At 40.1% G+C, this 26,676-nt stretch overlaps 1 protein-coding gene across 1 annotated transcript in view; it reads left to right on the plus strand.

Annotated features, from left to right (window-relative positions):
- Nucleotides 1–1,104: 1,104 nt before the first annotated feature.
- Nucleotides 1,105–26,676, plus strand: part of grpr (gastrin-releasing peptide receptor) — a 59,851-nt gene continuing 34,279 nt past the window's right edge. The window contains exons 1-2 of the mRNA XM_048540189.2: nt 1,105–1,748; nt 24,424–24,775. Coding sequence (XP_048396146.1) covers nt 1,351–1,748; nt 24,424–24,775 — 750 coding nt within the window. The 5' untranslated portion in view covers nt 1,105–1,350. The remainder of the gene's footprint in view (nt 1,749–24,423; nt 24,776–26,676) is intronic.

The raw sequence follows: 26,676 nt of genomic DNA on the forward strand, positions 1-26,676 counted from the left end.
TATTTAGATGGTGGTTAATTTCATTCAGTCATTCCTCAGGCCCCCAATGGGAGAAACCTCAAGACTCACTGTTCAGACATAGGAAATTCCTTACACCAAGTGCTGGTCAGAGGGAAGCTACCATGGGGGAATTGGCTGGAGTGGAATCATAGAGAGCTAAGCTTCCTCTGTGCAAACAAACGTTGCCATCATCTCTGATTAGAGACGGCACAGTAAGTTGGTCAAGTAAAAGGGAGAGCGTGCTGCCTTGGATTGTCAACCTTCTTTCTGAACCATCTCTATATCCGTTGGAAATAATGACGTGGAGATGCCCGTGTTGGACTGGCGTGGAAAAGGTCAGAAATCACACCGCACCAGGTTATATTCCAACTGGTTTATTTCGCTATAACCTGGTGCGGTGTGATTTCTGACCTCGTCAGATCAAATATACCGACACCTCCCATGTAAGTCAACTGACAGTAATCAAATAAAGTTTTAACACACGTTGCGGTGGGCCACAGTTTGGTCAAAGCAGTAAGTTTGGAGGATGGTCTTTTTAAAAACGAGGAGACTGAGGAGGTTTATGTTGAGAATTCCGAAGCTGGATCGAGGCAGTGGAAGACAGGGCTGCTCATATTGGAATGGGCGAGGGGGACTCGTTTTATCAAGAGGGCTGCAGGGTTGGAGCAGGTTTCAGAGATGCAGGTGGGCAAAGGCATAGATTTCCCACACTCAGTATTCAGATGCCGCCAGCATCCCCGCTTCCAGACCACTGCTTGGATATACCGCATCGATAATTCCTCAGGGAGGGGTACAGAAAACAGCCCACTCCCAGGGTAATAGCCACTAAGACGGGGAGTTTGCAGGATTGGTACTGGACAGTGAAGGGAGAGCCGTTTTCCTGCTATTGAGTGGTATGTTCTGCAAGATAAAATCTTCAGTGTCCTGCCCCCGCAGCCCTGAGGATCCAGCCTCTGTGTTCATGTGTGTGAAAGACAAGAGAGGTTCCCTCACAAAGCGGAGCTTAATTCCTCCAGTAGGTGGCTGTTTGCTCCGTGTACTAGGATGGCGTTTTATATATATATATATTTGGAGCTCTCAGTGACAACTCCGAGACAGAAGTGACGCCAGTGCGGTAAGGCTGGCCCGAGAGTTTGCGCTTTAAATCTTGCCGCGACCACACAGAGCAAAACATTTCTTTTAAGAAAAAATGCAGAGAGGAGACCATGGGAGAAAATAAGTGAGAAAATCCCTGGGAAACTACTGACACGGGGAAACTCCTCTCTCTCGAAAGGAGAGAGAGAGACAATAAAAAGCGGAGAAAGAAGCAAAATTGTGTCCATTCTGCAATTGCTCGGGCACAATGGCACCATGACTGAAGACAACTTCTCACAGTTCAACTGGGAGTTGACCCAATCGCTCAATGGTAGCAGCTCGGAGGCTGACCCCGACCCTGGCTCGGGTTTGCCCTTTCTGTACGCTGTGCCCGCCGTCTACGGGCTCATCATCGTGATCGGGCTGGTCGGCAACGTGACCCTCATCAAGATCTTCTGCACGGTGAAGTCCATGAGAAACGTGCCGAACATCTTCATCACCAGCCTGGCGCTGGGAGACCTGCTCCTGCTGCTGACCTGCGCTCCCGTGGACGCCAGCAAGTACGTGGCCACCGAGTGGCTCTTCGGCCGGGTGGGCTGCAAGTTGATCCCCTTCATCCAGCTCACCTCGGTGGGGGTGTCAGTGTTCACCCTGACGGCGCTCAGTGCAGACAGGTAGGTGCTGACAGCCTCGTTCAGCTGGGAAATTCCTCGGGTCGCCTTTATCTAAAAAAGTGCAACTTGTGCGTCATCCTATACCATATACCAGTGTCGCCCAAACACACACACACAAAGTTTTATCTGCACAGATTAAAGCAAAAGTTGCTTTTCCCCAACAGTAAATACCAGCTGCACCTTTGAGACTTTAACACGCAGGGTGCAGTGTTTATTTATACAAAATATTGTGGTGGAGGGAGATAAGAGGGACTGTCAACCGGATGCTGGGCAACTCGGTCGGGCTGAGACGGGAGAGGATCTGTTCTGAGGAATCTTGGTTGGACTGTATTCTGTCTGCCCTTACTGAGCCGAGCTCCGCACTGTGATAGCGAGGAACCCGAAGAATAGTAGGAATTAATAATAGAAAAAAAAGAAAAATATCATCTCACTCATCTAATTTTCACTTCCAACTCTTTCAAGATGGCTCAGTCCCGGTTTTGATCTAAAACGACGCGGGGAATTTAACAAAAACTGCATCAAGTGTGTAATTTCCTATATTTTCCTTCAATCAGTCGGTAGGGTTTTAGTTTAAGCTTCTGCATCGCATGCCCCAGTGCTCAACAATCGAAAGAGGTGCTTTTTGTTCCCTTTTTTCACGCTTTCATTTTAAATGTTGTACTGAAGACCCATTTCGTCCAGATGCGATCTACAACATGTGAAGGCACATGTGTTGTATTGTGCAATCCACCGTTTCTGTTCCATTGAGGGATCAATCAGCAGTTCGGGTTCTCACCCCACCCTGGTCAAACTCCTTTTAGTCAATATGAATTTACTAGACCCACCGCGAATGCCTCTTCCTCCCAAAGTCCAAACCCATGTAGGAACGTTGTAGATAATAAACAAAAAAGAAAATGCCCCAATCTGAGGATCTGCAGTACACCAGCCCAGTCCACCTGCATGAGCCTGAATTGGCTTAACCTGAATGTAATCATTTGTAACGCTGTGGCCTGTGAAGTTCCTGCAAATACCTTTATAATTACCCCATCATCAAATCAAACAAACTCTTTCAGCCCAAACTTGTGTTTTGGTTTATTTTGGTGCAGTCACTGAACTGTGCAACATTCTAACCCTTAGGAATGACATTAGGGTCAGTATGACCAGGTGAACTAAGTGATTCCACCAAGGATTTGTGCTGAAGCTACTTTTATTAACATATATGGATATTTCAGTTGTATTATAGTTAAGAGCTGTACGAATTCAGTATTACCAGTCGAGGTAGTGTTAACATTATTTGAACATATGATAATAGAAACACAATGGAAACAGTGCAGTATAGAATCATTAAGATCGTGTCAAGCTTCAGATAAACAGCGAGACTTCAGAAGCTGATACACTTTCTCATTGAAATTGATGAGGAAACCTTTAAGAACGGTCAAAATTGTGAATAGTTGGAATAAGGTGCATGACTTTCCTTCTACATTACCCAGTGAGACACTAAGGGACAAAAATTTCAATGCAACAGTAATTAAAGAAATGCTGGAAAAATACTTTTTAACAGAGCATTTCCATGAACAATTTTATAGCCTTGTGCTATTACTGATACACAGTCATTTAATTAAGAAGGAAAATAAATAGTAGCTTGTGAAAACCTGACAAAAGAAGGTACAAGAAGTGAACATTAAAGATCGTAATCCTGACAACTCACATGTAACATTAACAGAGCCCCATAAGATGGAAGGCTGTCCTGGTTCAAGGTAAAAAGATTGTCAGCAATTTCACAAGACAGCTCATAGTAAGCAACAAATGCCATCTTCTCAACATTGCTCCCATTCTTAGAATGAATTCAAAACTAAAGGGTTGATCTTGACTTCATATATGGGTGTATAAAAGGGGTAGCTTGGAGTGGATCTTTATTTCTATTGAAGTCAATGGGGCAGACATAAAACAGGTTGTTCACACCTTATTACCTATTTGACACTATTTCATAAGTTCAAGATCTACCCATTAGTCTTTATTTTTCCTTTGTAGACAAGCCTGCATTGATCATCATATGAACCTGTTTTTTCGTTTTATCTGCATTCAATGACACTCTCACACTATTCATATTCAGTTCCAATAAACAAAGTATCAAACTAGACATATTATTCTTTCCTCAGGTAGTTGCAGTTCAACAATATTATCAGATTTTAACAGATTAATTTATGTGGTCTACCCTGAACTCAATATTTGATAAAGATTTGAATTTGAGATTGTAAAAAAATACTGCTTATTTCAAGCTTTTGGGGAATTCATCTTTTGTCAAAGCATGAATCAGCTATAATATAAGTATCTGTAATGATCAGTACAGTCCTTTGGCACACAATATAAACATGCACTTTATAATATGTTTCCCATTAACACGCTGTAACATTAAGACACTTCATGACATGACTACAAATTCCTTGTTTAAGCAGTGAATGACAACAATTATTCAGCAGTCTGAAAGAATATATCTGTGTGAAATTAGCACGGTATCTCAAGTTAATGATCTTACTCCTCGGTGCATTAAATGTATGGAATCATGAAATTTTCTTGACAGAAGGTTCCACCTCAATTTAGTGCACACTGAGGAATTCCTTTACCGACATAAAGATAATAAATGTAGTTTTCAACACAGTGTTTGAAAAAGGTCGCTGCCATCTATGCCATTCAGATATGTGTAATGAAAAGAACACTACACGTGTAACTAAGTTTGCATGTAACAAGCCCCTTGACATTATATTCTATTTGAGATTCAGTGCACAGCAGAATTTTGTCTCTTGTACCTGTATCTTGCACTCTTTGACTATACCAATCAGTTTCAATTAATGATATAGAAACAGAAAGTGCTGGAACACTCAGCAAGCCAGTCATTGTTTGCAGAGTCCAAAAATCTGACCTGCTGAGTGTTTTGTTTTTATTTCAGGTTTCCAGTTTTCACAGTATATACCTTTCTTTTTTGCATCTATCTGCTTATGGAAAACAAACTGCATCAGAAGCTACTTCCATTTGGCAAAAGGACAGTTGCTCTGAACATATTTATTGATCAGAGATGCATAATTTAATTTAACAAAAAGCACGTGACAGCATTGTACACAAGACGGTATGATTTTTTATTTAGGATTGTGGCTCAACTGTTAAGTGTATGTTAAGCAAAAAATGTGAAAATACCTCTAGCAGCTTTTGCTTGGGGTATACTTTGACTGTAGCTTATCTCCAAAGGACACTTTGCAAGTCAACATTCCAATATTTTCATCTATACATTATTAGTGTTAGGTATACAGATTGGGTAAAGATAGAGTCACCATTGTCTAAGAGCATAATAGGGGCTTCTGTCTCATTAGACAGAGATGCCTGGTGATGAGTTTAACCTGAGGGTCACCATACATCAGCTGAGGGGCAAGGCTGAGAGTTGGGAACTTTCATGATAACCTAATAATGTAAAAGGAACAGGGGGGCAAATATTCCTGCACGATGTTCAGGATAATTTCCACAGCAATATGTTGCCACCCCAAATTTAAAGAGGGCACTGACAGATCTGATTTTTGGGAATGAGTTGAGCTAAGGGGATGAAGTGTCAGTAGGTGAACATTTAAGGGCCAGTGATCATTGTACAGTAAGATTTAGGCTGACTGTGAACAAAGAATAATCCAGAGTAAAAATTCTTCACCGAGTGAGGCCAATTTCAGTGGGGTTTATAAATTAGTGATTGGCGGAACAAACAATAGCTAAACAACAGAGATAATGGGAACTGCAGATGCTGGAGAATCCGAGATAACAAAGTGTGAAGCTGGATGAACACAGCAGGCCAAGCAGCATTTCAGGAGCACAAAAGCTGCTTGGCCTGCTGTGTTCATCCAGCTTCACACTTTGTTATAATAGCTAAACAGATTTGCTGCAAAAAAAATGCATTTTAGGTATAGTCAATGTACATTCCCATGGAAGGGAAATATCAGGCAAATAATACCAGAGCTCTCCAGATGACAAAAATGATAGAAATTAAGGCAAAGAAGAATAAAATGTAAGTATGACAGCTGACATGCGGAAAATACAGTTGAGAATCAGGCTGACTACCTAAGGTTAAGAGGGAAGGTGAAAAGTAAATAAAAGAAGCAAAACTTGTGTATGATAAGATACTGTCAGCAAATATAAAGGCAAATAAATAGTAAAGGTTGTTCAAAATGGAAGTAGGATGAATTGTGAACCTAAAAGGGGATTTACACATGAAGCTAAAGGGCTCAGCTAAGGTGTTAAATTCTTTCCCAAAGAAGATGCTGTCTAAGCCATTGGAGAATCAGGAGACAATGTCACCATTGAAAAGGTTTAAAATTGTTAAGGAAGCCATATTAAATAAGCTGTTTGTACTCAAAGTGGATAATGCATCAGATCACTAGTCGTGATGCATTCAAGCATACTGTGAAAAGTGAGAGTGAATATTGCAGGGGCACTGGTCATCATTTCTCCACCTCAGACTGAGAAGTGCTGCCAAAGGACTGGAGAATTGCAAACATCATAGCCTTGGTCAAATATGCTGCAAAGACAAACCTACCAATTAGAGAGATAGTGGGAACTGCCAATGCTAGAAGATCTGAGATAACAAGGTGTGGAGCTGGATAAACACAGCAGGCCAAGCAGCATCAGAGGAACAGGAAAGTTGATGTCTGGGGAAGAAGGGTCCAGACCCGAAACATCAGCTTTCCTGCTCCTCTGATGCTGCTTGGCCTGCTGCGTTCGTCCAGCTCTACACCATGTTATCCGACCAATTATAAGCCTTGTCAAGTAAGGAGATTTATACCTTTATTCCAAGAACAGCTATCAAGCATGCATGAAAGGATGTATGTTGTAGTGGTGCCATGTCACATGGACCTGGAGCCTGAAATGTAAAGCTCCAGATAAGATAATGTCTCTCATCCTGTGCATGTAGTTATGTTCAATAAAACATACTGCTGCCGCCTCCCAAATTGTGGACAAGAGTGGCAATGGTTTAGTCAATTTACCCTTGAAAATTCAGGACAAAATCAGTAGTCATTTGTGGAAAGGTGGGTTATCTGAGGGATGCCAGCATGGAATTCTTAAGAGGAAACATTATTTAACTGACTTTCTGGAGATTCTTTGAAGAGGACAAAGTTAATAAGGACAGTGTGATGTATACAGACTTGTGAGCAAAGCTTATGGCTCATGGAAAAGCAACACGGATAAAGAAATGAAACAAAGAGTCATAGTTAATGCATGGTTTTTGAGTTGGAGGATGTGTGTACTAGACTATTGGGACCTTTGTTTTATTCTGATGTATATTAATGACCGAGACCTCGGAGTAAAGGATACAATTTCAAAATTTATGGATTATATGAAACTTTGAAGCATTGTGAATTGTGACTGGATTAGTATAGGACTTCACTGGACACTGACAGGTTGGTTGAGTAGATGGACAGGTTGCAAATGACACTCAAAGTGGGGAAATGTGAAGTTATTCACTTTAATAGGGAGGACATGGACAGACAATATAAAGAAAAGGTATACTTTTACAGGCATTACAGGAACAGAGGAATCTAGGTTTACATGTGCATGAGTCATCAAGGTTTTAAAACAGGTTGAGAGATGGTTAACATTACATGCAGCATTCTAGGCTTTATTAATAACAGCATAGAGTGCAAGAACAAGGAGGTTATACTGAATTTGATTAAGACTCTGGTACACCTCTAACTGGAGTATTGCGTCCAGTTTTGGGTGTAACACTTTAGAAAGCTTGCAAAAGTATTGCAGGAATGATTCACAAGAAGAGTTCTAAGTATGAGAAACTTCAGTTATTAACACAGTTTGGAGAAAATTTGAGCAATTTCCTCAGAGAAAAAAGTGAGGGGGAGATTTGATCATGGAAGCATAGAAGATTGGAGCAGAAGAAGGTCTTGTAAACACTCGAGCTTGCTCTGCCATTCAATATCATTATGGCACATCATTGAGCTGAATATCTTAATTCCACACCAATATTCCTTGATTCTTTTAACTACAAGAACTTTATGTACTTCCTTTCTGAAAACACATAATGCTCTGTTCTTAGCCACTTTCTGTGAAAGTGAATGCCACAGGTTCACTATTGTCTGTGTGAAAATAATTTCCTCTTCTCATTCTTAAAGGGTTTACCCCTTATCCTTAAACTATGGCTCCTATTTCTGGACTACCCAACATGTCTAGTCCTGTTAGAATTTTCTATGCTTCTATGAGATTCCCCCCTCATTCTCCTAAACTCCAGTGAATACAATCCTAAGTGACACAATCCCTTCGCATACATCTGTTCTGCCATCCCAGTAATTAATTTTCACTGCACCTCCTCTATAGTAAGATAGAGATTTTCCAAATCATGTGGGGAGAAACTGTTCTTACTTGTGAATGGATCAACAACGAGAGGGCAAAGATTAAAAGTATAAGAAGCATGAAATATAAAAAAAGGGTTAACATTTGGAATGCACATCCTGAGACAATGGTACAGGCAGATTCTATCAAACGTTCAAAAGGAATAAATTAGACTATTATGTGAAAACAGCAATCTGCAGAACTACATGGATAAGGCGGGAAAATGACATTATTCATTCAAAGACCAGTGATAACGGGTGGAATGGCCTCATCCTACATTGTGACAATTTAGCGATGCTGTGATTAAAATTTAGTTTCACAGGAAGCTTGATGTAAAGCACAGAAATCAGTATAACATGATTCTGTTGGCTGAACATCACACGTCACATAAACCAGCATATTCTTAATGGTTTCGATGATTGGGTTTCTTCTCTCATCTGAATCCTGCTTCTGAAGGGAAGCACAATGGGGTTGTTAGATGATATAATTTTTTGTGAATCTATGTACTTTCTTCAAATAACACCCATTTCAAATATATTTAAATATATGTGGACTTGCATTGCTCATTTCAAGTTTATTTCTATTCTAGGCTGTCTTCCATTATTGCCAATCTACTGTGTTTATTATGCTTATTGGAAATATATTGATATAATGTAGATGGAAGCTTTAAAGCTTGCTGTAAACACAAATAAACTGGCTGCCGCATTGAAAATCAGCAGACAACTCATGCATAATAGTCATAGCAAATCAATTCTGATTGAAGAGTCGTAAATACAGAGAGGTGAAATGAGCTGTTGGTGCACATCACAAATACGGTTCTTAAATTGTGAAATATGTGTAAATTAAATTCCATGTATTTAGGCATCTTTTAGTGATTCACTTATCATTAAATTCCAAAACACATAACATCTTAGGATAGTAGGAACTGCAGATGCTGGAGAGTCTGAGATAACAAGGTTTAGAGCTGGATGAACACAGCAGGCCAAACATCATCAGAGGAGCAGGAAAGCTGACGTTTCAGGCCAAGACCATTCTTCAGAATTTCTTTTTTCTAAGGAAGGGTCTAGGCCCGAAACATCAGCTTTCTTGGTCCTATGATGCTGCTTGGCCTGCTGTGTTCATCCAGCTCTACACCTTGTTATCTAACATCTGAGGATTTTCTCTTTTGTGTAAACGCTGCAGCGTCTCTAGCAACAATAGAGTTCCACTCACAATAAGGATGTACCACTCATCCTGGTTTATATTCTGTGTTCTCAGTTGTTTGGGTTGGGAAGGACACCTAGACTGCAGGAATAGAGATTAGATGTTATGGTTAGTTGGCTCACTGAGCTGGTTCATTGTTCTGCGGGCGTTTCAATATCCCGCTATCATCAGTGCAGCCTGCAATGAAGCGTTGTTGTATTATCTCACCTGTTATTTAAATTCTGATGTCCGTTGAGCTGGATTACCTCACTTCCAGTTTTCCTTCGCAACAGAGTATATATAGTGTCTGGCTCTATGTGTTTATTGTTGGCTTTCTTAGTGGAGTACCTGGTTTCTAGAAATTCCCCTGCTTGCCTCTGTTTTGCCTGTCCCAGGATCCTGGTGTTGTCCCAATCCAATTGGTGGTTCTCCTGATCCATGTGGATGGAGATGCGTGAGTACTGGTCATGTCTTTTTGTTGCCAATTGATGCTCATGTACCCTTGTGCTTAATTTCTTTCCTGTTTGTCCAATATAATGTTTGTCGCAGTCTTTGCAGGGAATCTTGTATATGCGATTGATTCTGTCCATAGGGGATCGTGGGTATTTGGTTGAGGTGAGCAGTTGGCATAGATTTGATGTGGGTTTGTGTGCTACTCTGATGCCCAGTGGCCGTAGGAATCTTTGGGCATCAGAGTAGTGCACAAACCCACATCAAATCTATGCCAACTGCTCATCGGACCGAATACCCACAACCCCCTATGGACAGAACCAATGTCATATATAAGATTCCTTGCAAAGACTGCAACAAACATTATATTGGACAAACAGGAAGGAAATTAAGCACAAGGGTGCATGAGCATCAATTGGCAACAAAAAGACATGACCAGTACTCACTCATCTCCATCCACATGGATAAGGAGAACCACCAATTGGATTGGGACAAGACCAGGATCCTGGGACAGGCAAAGCAGAGACAAGCATGCAGTTTTCCAGAAGCCTGGTACTCCACTAAGTAAGCCATCAACATAGAACAGACCCCATATACACTTCATTACGATGGAAAACTGGAAATGAGGTAATCCAGCTCAATGGTCACCGGAGTTTAAATAACAGGTGGGCAAACACAACAGCACTTCATCGGAGGCTTCACTGGTGATGTTACCCAGGGGAGTACTGAAACACCAGCGGAACAATGAAACAGCTCGGCGAGACAACCAACTACAACATCCACAACCCGAGCTACAAATCTACTCAAAAACCTGAGAGAGAGACTGGATGTAGCTGCTCTTGAAGTTGAGTTGCAGTGTGACGTCTTTTGGATCGGATGTTAAGCTGAGATCCTAGCTGACCTCTCAAGATGGATGGAGAAGGTCAGCTGGCACTATTTCGAAGAAGGGCAGGAAATTTTTCATATCATGTAGAGCAGTATTTATCCATTCACCAACACTGAGGACAGATTATATGATCATTTATTACATTGTTGTTTTGTGGGACATTGCAGTAGCAAATTATTGCAGTGGCAATAGATAGGCAACAACTCTCAACATCACTCAGAGCAAAGCAATCCTTCTGATTGCACCCTATCCATCAGCTTAAACAGCTACCAACTCCCTACCTACAGTCACCTGTGCTGGCTTCATCCCCGCCTCCTTGACCTGTTCATCTTCTCTCCACCTATCTGCTCCACTATCCATCTATCATCACTTCCCTGTCTCTCTATTTACTTCAGAGCCCCCTTACCCTCACCCATCTCTGAAGAAAGGTCCAGACCTGAAGTGTCAGCTTTCCTGCTCTTCTGATGCTGCCTGGCCTGCTGTGTTCCTCCCGTTTCATGCCTTGTTGCCTCCAAGACTTCCTTGGCTGTACTTCCCAGAGCTTTAAGATCTAGAAGGACAAGAGCCGCAGGTGCATGGGAAACACCAGGCCATGTATGTTACCACTGAAGCAACCCTCCATCCTAATTTGGAAATTTGTCATTTCTCCCAAATCCGTCTTTGTCCAAAATCTTGTGACTCCTTCCCTTACCATATTGTTGAAATACCTTCAGCAAATGGACTGCAGCAGTTGGAGAAAACCCAAGGTTAATGAGGGATGAGTAATTAATGTTGCCCTTATCAGTGATCTCCACATTCCAAATAAAAGGAGACTGGGATTACCTGACAACTTGCTCCATGCCCTTAAAATATTAAATACATTTCCTGTCAGGGAGCTTTTATCTTGACTACTCCTTGATTAAATAGTAAGCAACTATAAATCAGGCAAATCCTCCAAATTCTTTCTTAAAACCAGGTGTGCTTAATTCTACATCTGACAACCCCAGTGTCATAATGTTGCCTTTGGTTTAATTGCAGCAAAAGTGTGCACATTACGGAAAAGGAAGATATGTGTTGCCGAGAGTAACATAATCATTTGTTTCAGAAAATCATTGTTTACATTTTTATTTCATGCTTTGTGGCGAAATGTGAGTCCCTTTACTGAATTTAACGTTTTTACTCCCACAAAGTGGTTATCCAAGCACAGATTGTATGCTTTGCTACTGTTAACATATGGAATTACCAAGAGATAATTTAGAAAAACTAGTCCACACACTTTGAAGTTTGTACCATGATGATTGCAATTTCAGCTGACTGATTTTCTTAAGTACTATGTAAAGCATTCATTTATTTTCATTGCTGAATATATACAAATGTTTTTCATGCAATTAAATCATCGCACAACATACTGTTGTATGAAAATCTAAATATTTGAGTTAAAAGCTATTATATCAAAACAAGCATGGAATGTGAGAAAATTTTTGAATTTCATGTTGTCTGATTTGTTTGTGAAAATATTTGGATTGGCCATTGTAAATTGTCAAAGCAATTTTATGCAGATGTGTGCTAATATTACATAGTATGTTCCCAAGGCCTAAATGTATTTTCATGACTATAATCAAGAAGGAAGATACCATAAGAGAATGTAGGCAACATCAAACTTTTATCTTCCTTTGTTCTTCAGGAGAATGGATGTAATTTTATACTATTCCCATGAATTATATTAAACAGAATGTTCTTGGTGAGATAAAATTGGCTGCTGTGTTTCCTTATGACAATGACTGCACATCAAAAGTACATCATCGACCATAAAGAGTTTTGGAATGTCCTGAGACCATGTAATGTGTTATATAAATACATATTCTTTTGCTTACTCTCAAAGTTATTTGATGTTCCAACGTGCATACAGCTTGGAACATTTTGCTTAGCAAACCAGATAAAGCTCATCGAGGAGATGGTTGATATGGTGGATGAGGCAAATCAAGTAGGTTATATTCCATCTCAGAAAACCTTTGACAAAGTAACACATTGGACATCATTGAAGAAGATGAAGGGTCTGAAATTATAAAAGGATAGGACATTGAATTAGAAACTGCCTGGAAATGAAAAAACAAAACAACAAAATAGGAGTTCAGAGTTTTCAGAAATAGTTAGAAATGAGCTGTAGTTTCTTTCAATTCTTAGGCTGCCTCTGTTCACTGCACTTTCTTTCAGTCATTCATGGGATAAGAGTATTTTATTGCCCACCCCAGACAGCAGTTAATAGTCAACTGTATTGCTATGGGTCTGTAGTCACATGTCATTGAGTCATAGATTCATAGAGTCATAGATTTGAACAGCACAAAACCAGACCCTTCGGTCCAACTCATTCATGCTGACCAAATTAATCTAGTCCCATTTGCCAGCATTTGGCCCATATCCCTCTAAACCCTTCCTATTCATATACCCATCCACATGTAGATGAGACCAGGTAAAACTGGGACATGAGGGAACAGCTTCGGTGTAGAGGGAAGACATTTTAGGACAGAGGTGAGGAGAAACTTCTTCAGCCAGCGTGAGAATCTATGGAATTAATTACCACACAGGGTATGTGGAGGCCAGGTCACTGACTATATTTAAGACTGAGATAGATAGGTTCTTGATTGTCAAGCGGATCAAAGGTTATGAGGAGAAAGTGGGAGAATGGGGTTGCGAAACTTATCAGCCATGATTGAATGGTAGAGCAGACTCGATGGGCAGAATGGACTAATTTCTGCTCCTTTGTCTTATTGTCTTATGGTCTTACAGATGAAAGTTTCCTTCCAAAAAGGACATTGGTGAACCAGACGGGTTTCTTCCTAAGATTTGACAATGGGTTTGTGGTCATTGTTAGACTTTTAGTTCCCCGTATTTAATGAATTCAGATTCCTCCACGTGGCAGGATTCAAAACCAGGTCCCCAGACCGTTACCTAGGTCTCTGGATTAACAGTGCAGTGATTATACCATTAACCATCACCTTCCAAATGAGCAATGAGAAAATTTTGGGTTGCAATTTCCCCAACACCCAGTGTAGCCCAAAAGTTTCTCTATTGTTCAGTGTACAACCATCGCATACAGGAAAGCATTCACTTTCATTTAGCATGAGCAAAAGTGAATACAAAATAGACAGAATTTGTATTAACTTCTGAGAACAAAAATGGACTGTTTGCCTTTCAAGCACCAACAAGTTTACAGTAATTAATGATCACTCTAAACAGTCAACTGACATTGAAACTGGGTGTCAATTAAATCCTGCCTGGCTTGTTGCATTTTTTTTTCATGGAGAGGGTGATTTCCTGCTGCTTAATATCCTCATCTTCCTTCTGGGAAGAGTGCTGCAACTGTCTTAGGTCTACAGAGTCCATTCCATCTGCCCTTTGTCTGCTCCAGTTTTTCAGAGCACAGCATGCAAGGGTTATGTGACACACTCTATCTGACTCCTCCAGGCGATCCAAGCATCAGAATCTCATATTCAGCAGGCCCATTGTGAGCAGGCCCATCATTCGTTCAACGGTGACTTTGGTCGAAGAATTGTATCTACATTGTACCTACGTTCTGCCTCAGTCATTTAGTTTGGCTTGATTTGATTTATTAGTATCACAGTACCTCGTTAGTGAAAAGGCTTGTCTTGTGTACAGTACAGGCAGATCATACCATACAAAGATCATAGGGTGAGTAAACAGAGTGAGGAAAAGGATACGTCTCCTGTTGATGTTGTTTACTGCATGATAATATAGCACTCTAAAAATGCAATGTGTGTAGAATCCATAGCACCCTGCACCAGGGGAAGCTAGCTTTTTCAGCAAAGCCTACTATCTGAGCTGTGACACTGAGCTCTTCACAGGGAGATGAGGCGAGGTGGTGTGACCTAGGACAAATTGTATTGGTAACAGCCTTGATTTGAGGGATGAAGATTGTGAGATCCCATACGGGTCCCTAGTGGCTTTTTGGAACAGGCAGTTGTACAAAAGTTTAGCACAGCAGTCATCTTGACAGCTACTGGGATAGGATGGCCAGTCATGCCTTCAGGTCACAGCTCCCTGACTGAACTGACTACATGTTTAACCAACTCCTAAAGGGCAGACTGTGGCCCAATCCCCAGACTGTAATAATATGCATCCCCTGACCGTGATCACTCCAAGTTACTGACTGACCAAGCCCCTGAAGTATAACAAATGCTGCCCTTGACTTACTATGCTAGAACACCCTGACAGAAGTCTGTCTTCCTTGGCCTGACTGAGGACTACTGCTCTTTGACCTGACACATGGTAATTTGGTTGACGCACATGCATTGTTTTGCCACAAAAGCTGCTGTTTCATGGTTTGGGTTTGAGCTTGACATAGGACAGTGCTGTGCATAACATATGGCTCAGAGGTTAAAAATATTTAAAACAGACATGGGAAAACATTTTCCCTCTCAGGTAATTGTGAGTCTCTGCAATTCCCTTCATCAAAAGGCGGTAATGCAGAATCTTTAAATATTTTTAAGGCAGAAGAAGGCAGACTCTTAATAGTCAAGGAGATGAAAGATGATCAAGGGTATGCACAAGCATAGAGTTGAGTTAAAATCTGATTAGCCACAATCTTATTGAATGGTGGAACAGGCTTGGAGGGCTACCTGGTCTTAGTCCTTGTTTAAATGCTTGTAGTGTCTCCAGGCTGATAACTACTGACAACTACGACGAGCTGTCCGGCTTTGTGCCTGGCAAGGTTCATAGACTGATGTGGGGATTAACTGGTGCAGGCAGCCACTGAACATGGAGTATGTGCTTTAGATGTCCAATGGTCCAAGAGGGAGGTCCAGAGGAATAAGCAATGAGGTAGTGTCGCCAAGTCCCTGCTCTGATTTTCATGTTGGGAACTGTGACCAACTAGTTTCTATCTGGCAAATAGATGAATGGTAATCTGCATATAATTGTAGCAAGGCTACATCGTAAAGAGATGCTAATGCATCACTAATACTTGCAAATAGGCCTCTCACTAAGTCTCGCCATGCCATTCAACACTTGACTGGATAATCAGGCCTTTTGACATTAAAAAGCTCCTCACTGTTCATTTCACACAATTTTTCTAACTTTCTCAACAATGCCTCCATCATTCAATATCTGTGAAGATATCTCCCAATAGACTTTTTTTTAGAAATGCAAATCCTGATAATATGGTATAGAACCATTATAAGCAGTTGTCTTCTAAAGGGAATGGAATAAATACTTGAATGAGGAAAATTGTGGAACTTGAGAAATGGCATTGGAGAACAGAAGAGCTAGATTGTTCTCCAAAGAATCCAGCACCACCTTGATAGACCAAATGGTCTTCCTTTGTGCTGACTAGTTATTCTGTGAAATATGAACTGTAAAATGTGTGTTTTCCTTAGAGCAGAGGAAAACGTGGGACGTTTTAGTAGAGGTGTCTATAATTATGAAGGGATGGGACTAGAGAGTAACAAGCAGTCTCTGGTGATTGTGCAGTCTAGACCAAGTGGACAAGGATAAAAAAAAATTAGGACAGAGAACTAGAGAAGCATTATGTTTGCAGAGATGCTCATGATAACAAGACTATGTCAACTCCTTCGAATACGTTAAATAAGCTGTGACAAGGAAGCTGTGTAATGGGATATGGAAACATGGAGGGCACTTATGGAGAATAAATACCAATATAAACTGGTTGGACCCAATTTTTGCAATTCTATAATCAACTTCAAGTCATCATGCATCAATCTTATCAACATAGCTTCACAAACTCCCTATGCATTAAGACAATGAAGAGAACAAATGTGAAGTTCATTTCTGATTATTTGTATCAATTCATTGTTTATTGCTTTCATATTCACTTTCTCAGCTAAAGATATGTGATAAGAAATAATAAATTAATTGTACATTTAATAGATCAAACAATATCCCACCACCAATGACAAGTTAAAGATTGTGTCGTAATGTTTTATGTGTATAAGTTTTAAACTAAAAGAATATTATAAGATTTTAACATTTGCTTTAAAATTTAAATACATTTGAGAAGTAGCCAATCCGGTTGTACTGATCATTTATTCATTAAGATGTGAGATTTAAGTGATTTTCCATTTCAATTTTCTGCTATTTTGTACTGCTGATTGATCTAGGGTAACAGGCTAAGTATAAGGCCCACACTAATCTTTAGATGCATTCATCAGTCATCAGTAACATCCATTTGAACAGATTAGGTACATTGAATGAATTAATCTTTATTGTACCTTGCCATTTTAAAACAAATCAGTGTGACCATTTTTTTTTACAAAGATGATTAATTGCAGCTTTGTTATCAGTTTCGCAAAGGTTATTGCAATTAATTATTTTTCAAAGGTATTAAAGGATACATATCGGTCATTAAATTTATCCCAGGTAAAAGACGTGTTACCGTGGAGGAATTGCCAAAGTTTTCATTAACTAGTTCCATGGTTCTCCAAAGATTCCTCTCATGTGTAAGTTGGTGTGGTCATTGCTTGTGGTTCCCTGGATTAACACTAATAGAACTTTGTAATATTTGCCATATATAGAATCAGAGAATGATAGAATCATGCAGCACAGAAGATAATTGTCCGATCATACTTAGGCCAGCTCTTTAAGCGTGTCATCCAATTCATCTCACTTTCCCCATAGCCTTTCAATGTTTCCCTTTCAAGAATTTTTCCATCTGGCTTTTGGAAGTTACTAATGCGTCTGCTTCCACCATCTTCCAAGGCAGCTCATTCCAGATCATTTACTCACTGCGTAAAAAGATGTAATCACTCCTCTGATTCTTTTGTCAATTATCTTATGTACCTCTTCTCTGGTTACTGCATTTTATGCTAGGGTAAAGAGTTTAGCTCTACTTAAAACCCTTGAAAATTCTGAACAAGTCTATTCAATTTTCCTTTTAATTATCTAAGGAGGAGGCAACTCAGCCCATTGAGCCTGCTGTGCAATTCAGGCTTACCAGCATCTGCCACAATGCCACTTCTCTGCAGTATCTCCACATCCCTCGAATTCATTAGTTTCCAGGAATCCATTAATTTCTATCTTGAACTTGCTGAATGATTGAACTTTCAGAGTCCTCTATGGTCCAAAATTCTAAAGATTCACTACCTTCTGAGTAAAGAAATTCATCCCTATCTCAGTCTTAAATGTCCTGCCCCTTGTCCTGAGATTATTCACCCAGATAATAAAACCAACAGCCAGGCAAAACATCTTTTCTATATCCTGTAACTCTCTTTGAGAATTTTGTAAGTTTCACTGAGGTTACCCATCTTTCTTTGAAGCTCAAAGCAATGCAGACATAGGCTCTCAAATCTTCTCGTAGAGTCTCACTATTCTAGAGATTAAACCGATGAACCTCAACTGTATTTCTGCGAGGCAAAAATATTCCTCCTTACACCAGGGGTCCAAACACATACTCTAGGTGAAATTTCACTAAGGATTTATACAACAATAGCAAAACATAATTACCCCTATACTCAAATCCTCTTGAAATGAATACCAACATGCCATTTGCATTCCTAATTGCTCTCTGTACCTTCATACTACATTTAAGTGATTTCTGAACAAGTTACTAGTGTTTCTTTGAATGCCCGTGCTTCCAAAACCTCTCACTGCTTAAGAAATATTTTGTCATTCTGTGTTTTTCTACTAGTTTATCCATAATTGCTCTAGCAACCTCCTATAATGCTGTGGGATGAAGGCCATTTGGCCCAGAAGGTTTAACAACCTTCTGTCCAGTTAACTTTTAAGTGCTGATTTGTCCCTCATGCTAATTTCTTTTAGTTCTTCAGTTTCACATGTCCCTTGGTTGCATAGTATTGCTGGGAAGTATTCTGTATTTTCTTCTGTGAAGACTGATGCAAAGTACAGGGGGTTCTCCTATAATGCATGTTCCAGCAATGAAATTGACAAATAGGGGAACTGTATTTGTAAAGCATGAACTTTGTGTTGGCTGTCGGTTTGCAGGCTTTGTCATGACCAAGCACTGAAAGAGTCACCACACTGGCAGCAAGTGTCCTCATGCTATCTGTGAGAGATACTGTACAATTCTGCCACTAATTGCAGCCACAGAGGGGGATGAAGACAATGTTCTTCAATTTTGGAAGAGCTTTAGCATCAAGAACGCAATTGACATTATCGTGGAGACCTGGGGTTGATTTCAGTGAGGACTGCTTGCATGCAGTTTAGCAGAAGCTTCTCGCAGAACTTTTTTCAACATTTAAAAAGCTTTGATCTCTCAGAGAAGCTCCCAAGAATCAAAGAACATTGCACTGATTTTGCAAAGAAAGTTGGATTTGAAGAAAAGGAAAGTGAGGATGTTCAAAAGCTGCTTGCATCCCACTGTGAAGACCTCTCTGCAGCTGATCTTCTACAACAACTTGTTGCTGAGGGGTCAATGGAAGCTGGAGATGAAGAAGAAATAGCCTAGGATGCAGCACCACGACAGCTTTCCACTTTTTCAGTTCTGTCTTCTATCCTGAGGGAAATTGTGAAGAAGTTGCAGCTCTTGGAGGACAACGATTACAATGCAGAATGTAGCAGGGTAGCAGTTTGTGGAATAAGACCTTATTTGACACTGCATGAATAACGTCCTCATGAATTAAGATAAAACGCAAAGCAGCAAAACCTGGATGCCTCTTTTTTAAGCCAACCCGCAAGAAACAGTCAAGACAATGAGCCACAGCCATCCACTTCTGGATTAACTATTTTTTGCCCAAACCCTGCAACCACAACTATACCTGAAAGAGATGATGATGATGATGATGATGACCCTCAGTCCCTGCATTAACAACAGATCAGCCACAGAACATCCTCCCCCATCAAGTCATCTTGACATTTTTTCAAGATAAGGCGATTTTTGAGTCATTTTCAGTTTTTTTTGTTGGTCTGCCCCCGATCCCCCTTTTCCCATAGGCCCCGTTATTTCTATAGTGCAATTTTCTATAACATGTCATTTCACAGGAACACATCTATTGCATTATAGCAGAACCCCCTGTAACTGTTCTCCGCCTGCACTGTAAATAGCTCAACTCCTCATTTGTAATGGCCACATATTCATCCTAACTTTACACATACCTGAAGAAGTTTTTACAGTCCTTGTTCATTTGCATACATACTTTATTTTTCCTTTCCTAATCAATTAGTTGTCCTCTTCCACTTCGTTTAAATTGCTCTGAATTCTCGGTTTCCCTTTCTTTTTCTGGCATCTTTATAAACTATTTCCTTTCATCCACTGCGATCTTTAACTTTTTTCATTAACCACAGTTAATTTATATTTTTCTTTGTGCCTTGGAAGAATTAATACCTGTTGTAGACTATGTAGCATTTCTTCAAATACTAACCATTGCCTGTCACCATCAAAATTTTTTTGTGTATTTTTCCCAATTAACTGCAACAAACTTGGTTATCGTACCTGTATAATTTTCTGAATTCAGATTTAAACTCTGGTTTCAGAATGAACAATATCATATCCACATTTAATGTAAAATCCTATTATGTTATTTATTGTTTCTATTTCACAAGGGCTACTTTACAGCAAGGTTATTAAGCAGGCCTTCCACATTACACAGTACTAAATCCAAAATGCCCTGATCTCTCGTTGGCTCCTGTCTTCACTCGTTGGCCATAGTGCATTGGAAGTAAAGCACTGTTGTTCTTGGAATCATCACAACAATGGCAATTTGATTATGTATTGCCTAATTCCTTCGAACTGTCTAATTAAGATGAAAAGATCATGCACATCAGGCTTTTCCCATTAACAAGAAGATAACTATTCATTGTTATCAAACTGTCCTCAGCCAATGGGGAAATAAAGAAACACGAGTTGCTCATTAATAACTATAAATTAGCTCCTTTTACAAATTCCCAGTCACAAGTGCAGACAGATATTCAAAGATAGCTAGGACACAAATGTTACAGGTGGACAAAAGAAAATTCTCAGTGAATTACAGTTCAATAGTATCAGTTCAAACTACAGATGTCTAACCTTAAGAAGTTACCCTCCTCCCTCTGGACAAACCTCAGGGGATCTCTCTCTCACTGCAACTCTCTCGTAATCTCTTCAGCCTTGAAACTGTTTGACCATGTCCTGAAGCAAACCAGGTACCACAGCCACATCACCTTTCTTAGTACCTGCCTACGGAACCAGATCATCCCCAATGGCCTACAGTCCACATTCAAGCCTTCCCAATTTGGTCCCAACCGTGACAATATCTACATTCAGAACATTGAGCCGAGTCTTCATCAGCACCCCCCCAGACCTCCCCCTTACTGAGGATGAATGGTCAGTCCTCAGTAAGGGGCTCACCTTTGTCCCCCTCCATTCACACATCAACGAATACCGATCACGTTTGGACATTGAGCAGTTTTTCCGCCACCTCCACCTATCCATCTTCGATCTGCCTCCCCCTCTCTCCCTATTTATTTCAGAACCCTTTACCCCTTCCCCATTTCTGATGAAGGGTCTAGGCCCAAAAAGTCAGCTTTTGTGCTCCAAAGATGCTGCTTGGCCTGCTGTGTTCATCCAGTCCCATACCTTGTTATAACAGATGACAATGAGTCATCTTCTTTCAATTCATTCCAATTCTTTGCCAATGACATGAGATTGTGGGTTATACTAGTTGCCAGTATTTCATTCGCTAGTTAAGAATTTGCCCTTTCAATGTCTCGAAGAGTAGTTTCCCCTTTGCAGAGAGAACCACTCATGAAGCTACATTAGGGAGATTAACTAGCTATTCGTGGTTTTCTTTTTTGTCTCCACACAGAAGAGGGAGAAAAGGAGATGGATGCTATTTGATTTTGCAACCTAATTGTTTCTGCTATATTGCTCAGACACTGGGCTGCAGTCCTTTGCAATAAGAACCAATCAGGAGGTTATCAGTGTATTGGATCCTCCAGCACCCACAGCAACTGGTGCCAATTGAAAAGCCAAACAAGAGACTGTTTCTAGGCAGAATACCTTCTAACACATGTAGGCTGTGCCAATTTATCTGGAACTCTCTCTCTCACTGGTCCTGTAGGAAACATTGAATATCCAACTCACAATGCACTTCAATAACTTGTTTTTAAAACTACAAACATGTTATTACAAGTTTCTTTGGTTCAAAGCAGTATCATTTCTTATTTTTTAGTTCACATTCCAAAAACGAAGTGATTTTTATACTTGTCAATATACTGTTCCAGAAATAAGACAAATACTGAGTTTTGATAAAGGCTCTTATTAGAATTGGAACATGTGTGTTGTTTCTCTCTCTTCGTTTGCTGCAAACCTGCTGAGTTTCTCCAGCATTTTTTGAGCCTCTCCCACAATGTTAACGTTGACTTGGTTAACACAGTCTGCATGAAAATCAAAGTCGCCATTTGTTACTATGTTATCTACATTACATTTGTCTCCAATTGCTGGAATTTCAAAGTCTGCAACCTAATTCTACTGTTTGATGTCTGATAGATAATTTCCACCAATGCTTACTGCTTTTTTAGTTTCATATCTTTGTCAAACTGGTTCTACATTTGGTCCTTCAATCTCAGATCCTCTCCCAGTAATGTACTGATCTCATCCTTTATTACCTCATCCGCTTGTACTTTTGCTCCTTTGCACCTCCTAAATGACAATTGTACTTAGATAGTGAATCCCTCGTGATCGTCACTCTGGTGTCACATTTTCGTAATGGCAATTAAGTAATACTCATTTACAGGAGGTCTCCAATTTATGAACACCCAATTTAGGAACATTGAAACTTGCAAATGCAATTGTATACAGGAGTGTAATTTTAAAGATCTGACATATAAGCACTTCCCGCAATTATGAATGGCAGTTCTATATTTTTCCAACTTGAGTATAAATTGATTTATGAATGGACTGAAGAACAGAACCCTTTCACACCCAGGGACTGCCTGCACCTCAATTTGTGCATTTAAATGGGCAGCACAGTGTCTCAGTGGTTAGCACTGCTGCCTCACAGTGCAAGGGAACTGGGTTCACTTGTAGCCTTGGGCTTCTGTCTGGGTGGAATTTGCACATTCTCCCAATGTCTGTGTGGGTTTCTTCCCAGTGCTCCAGTTTCCTTCCACAGTCTAAAGATGTGCAGGTTAGGTGGATTGGCCATGGGAAATGCAGGGATAGGGTAGGGGTCTTCAGAGGGCCAGTAAGAACTTGATGGGCTGAATGGTCTGCTTTCATGCTGTAGAGATTATATGAAATCATCAACAAAATGTGAGGCTGGATGAACACAGCAGGCCAAGCAGCATCTCAGGAGCACAAAAGCTGACGTTTCGGGCCAAGACCCTTCATCAGAGAGCTCTCTGATGAAGGGTCTAGGCCCGAAACGTCAGCTTTTGTGCTCCTGAGATGCTGCTTGGCCTGCTGTGTTCATCCAGCCTCACATTTTGTTGTCTTGGATTCTCCAGCATCTGCAGTTCCCATTATCTCTGATATGAAATCATCAACCATTTTGTGAGTGCAATGTGCATTCTGAGATTAAAATACTTTCAATAAGGCAAATCTGATACCTTTACCATATATGACCTACTCTGATACATTGCTAAGAATACTTGACTTGAAAACTTTTTGTTATCAATTTTTCTTGTTAAGTTGCATTGTTAACTTAAACTTTTTAATGGGACCATACGGCCTCTATTTAAGTTTATTGTATTTACAATAATTTTCACCAGTCACTGCTATTATGTCCATACATGCCTGCCTGATAACTCTGATCAGTGCTTAAAAATATGTCTTCCTTCATGTGAGGAGTCTTAAATAATAGTAAGTTGCTGTTGTCGCTCTGATACCTCCTACACCTCACTGCATATTTCCATGTGTTCCTGTGCATCAGACATTTTTAGGGCATTTACATTAAATGTACAATGTTATTTTGAAAGTCTTCTATGCTTCCCATTGATATAAACTTGCAGCTTGAAGAAACAAGCAAAGAATTTGCAAGTCCCTTCAGTAAAATAAGCTTTTCTTTGCACACTATTACTCCTCCACCACAGCTAGACTTATCCAACACACATGTTAATTCAAGTAAAGTGAATTGATCAATGGATCATGAAAAGGGCAATGTGTTTATTGCTGAAGCATTTTAATAGGTTAATTGGTGATTGAGTAACACTAATCTTACAGGGATCAAAAGATTATGTTCTGTGGGTGTGCAATAAAAGCATACTGTTTTAATGTAAATTCTGTATACAAATGCCATCCTTCTCCGATGTGAGTATTTAACTGATGTTTCAATGGTAATATTAGTACATGGTTTACTCTGTAATGGGTCTTTAATCACAGTGGTTTTTGCAATGCATCAATGTCTAAGAACTGCAGAACCCTTGGCAAACACTTACTTCAGGACTTATGAAAAGTATGCAGAAGTAGATGTTTGATTTGCCCTTCATGTGTGTCTCTGAGGCATAAGATTATAAATTAGAGGTGACAAAATTAGTGTTCAATGTTCTGTATAATGAAGGGATGAAATTTGGGTCAGTGTTTAGGGTGGGAAAACAGTTTTCTGCCGAGCTGACAATTCCACTTCTGTTATTGGCTTCAAAATGTTCTACTTGCTGCTCACTGCTTGGTGACAGTTTCTAACACTTGAATGTCCACAATTTAAAATGGACTAATTGACAGAATGATTACAATTACATTATACCCTCTGAGCTGAGAGTAATTGCATTGATGCTAAGCACAAATGATCACTTTAGATTACCTTAATTGGGTTCCACTGAAAAAGACATATATTGTAAATTATTTCTGCTTACTTATTATTATTATTCAAATGCATCTAATTTCTAATATTGACACTTACTTTTCATGTATTCTTTGTGCAGGTATAAAGCTATAGTCAGACCCATGGACATCCAGACGACCAATGCCCTAATGAAAATCTGTGTGAAAGCAGCCCTCATCTGGGTGTTTTCCATGCTACTGGCTATTCCTGATGCAGTATTTTCTGATCTGCACTCCTTTTACGACCCACATATCAATAAAACATTTAAGGCATGTGCCCCATACCCACATGGTGATGAGCTGCACCCTAAAATCCACTCCACAGCATCCTTTCTGATTCTCTACGTCATCCCACTCTTCATCATATCCGTGTATTATTTCCATATCGCCAAAAACTTGATCAGGAGTGCTTACAACATTCCAGCAGAGGGCAATCAGCATATTTTGAGACAGGTAAGCTAATAGATTTCAGACTGATGAACCTCAGGGGTGATGGTATTCTATTATAATATAATGAGGATCATTTCAAATCAACACTTGAGGGCATGGAAAGCTACTGGAAATCTATTATTTCAGGTGGACAAATCAATTTGCATTCTCTGCATTTTAAATGCAATGATGACAGAATGCTTGGATCCTGCTTATAATAACATTTAATGGTACAGTTAAATATTCTATAAATAGCTGGTTGTTTATTTAAATGACACAATTTGATGCCAGAAAGGTGGCATTACTGAAGCAGTGGATGCATGATTAATGTAATTACCACTTGAAGACCCTTAAAATCAAGAAAAGATTTACTCCAAGCCCCACAAAAGAAAATCAATCACTTATTTCGCCCACTCTGCAGGCAGCTGCAGCCATCTTGTATTGTTTTGCAGCGTTGACTTTGGGCTGAAGATAGCAATGTTTATACTTTGTATCCTCGTGACTGATCTCCGGGCTCCAGTTGAGATTCAGGATGACCCCATTCTTTATGTTTCCTTTGGTGCCCCTGTCACTATTGTTATGAGCAAGACCAGACCTCCTTAAAATATTCACAAGCTAGTTTAGACCCTAACTTTGTCTTATTTTAAAGGTAAATGTAAGATGTTGCATTCCAGACGCAATTCCATTGACCAAACTGCTGGAATTAAAGCAAAACACACTTTAATCATCCACTATAGTTCATATTTAACAAAAGAAAGAAGGAATTGGAATAACAGCTCCATTGGAAAACTTAACTGAATAATAGATACAGTAACTGTTACTAATTAAGTGTTCCAATATGGTAACATACCATAAACACAGCGTTGGCAAAAGCCAAACTCAGAACACAGATTGTCTCGTGTGTAACTCCCGTAGCAGGCGGAGAACCCCTAGCTTTTGGCTGTAACTGAGAGAGGGAAAAACTAGTTTTCACTTCCTCAAAGACCCCAACAGCAACTGCTGAAAGCTAAACTAAAGATCCTGGTTCTGTGGGATAATAAAGTATGAAACTGGATGAACACAGCAGGCCAAGCAGCATCTCAGGAGCACAAAAGCTGACGTTTTGGGCCTAGACTCTTCATCAGGACACCCATTCAGGCTGCTTCTGTTGGTCCACCTTTAAACACAAGGTGTTTATCTTCTCATAGATTTCTCCATACCTCTGCTTTAAAATCTATCTGCAAAAAATACCAGGACAAAATAACCTCTTAAAGCCACAGCATCATCACACTATATCCTTGAAGACCTTTCAACCCCCCTTCTCTGGATTCCATTAGGCCTCTTTATATAATCATTAAGTTACCTAAAAATCTTATGGATCTGCACATTCCTATGACCTCACTGGCCATACACACTTGCCATTTGCATGCCAACATCATCCTGCTTCTTGTAAAGACCCACTCCTGGAGTTCCCTGTCCTCTTCTATTCTCTGTGAGATCTCAACCTTCCATCCTGAATTGCCCTGTTTCACTGTAATCATTCCCTCAATGAGTTCAATCCTATGAACCATATCCCCAGACCTGCATTGCCAACTTTCCCCAGGACTCCATGGCTAAATCTCCCTGATCAGCCTCCTGACCATCAGTAAGGAAAACCCCAATATTGACCATGGTTCAGCTCCTGGACTGACCTGGCAGAACATCATTGAGTGAGGGTGGCCCCCCAGCCAGCCTGATGCCTCCACAGCATGCTCGATTACAGAAAGTGTCAACCCACATTTGTTCTACTTGACCTGCAAGACTGAACATAGCCCAAACCTGGATTCCCAAATGCTGGTGCATAGCTCCTGTCTGATTCTGGACAAACCTGGGATGGAATCAGATGAGGCCCCTGACTGACTGTGTTCTCTCTTGATCCTGAAGTGACTGCTCCCCTCTAACTTCTT

The sequence above is a fragment of the Stegostoma tigrinum genome, chromosome 12 (genome assembly GCF_030684315.1).
Source record: "Stegostoma tigrinum isolate sSteTig4 chromosome 12, sSteTig4.hap1, whole genome shotgun sequence".
NCBI lineage: Eukaryota > Metazoa > Chordata > Chondrichthyes > Orectolobiformes > Stegostomatidae > Stegostoma > Stegostoma tigrinum.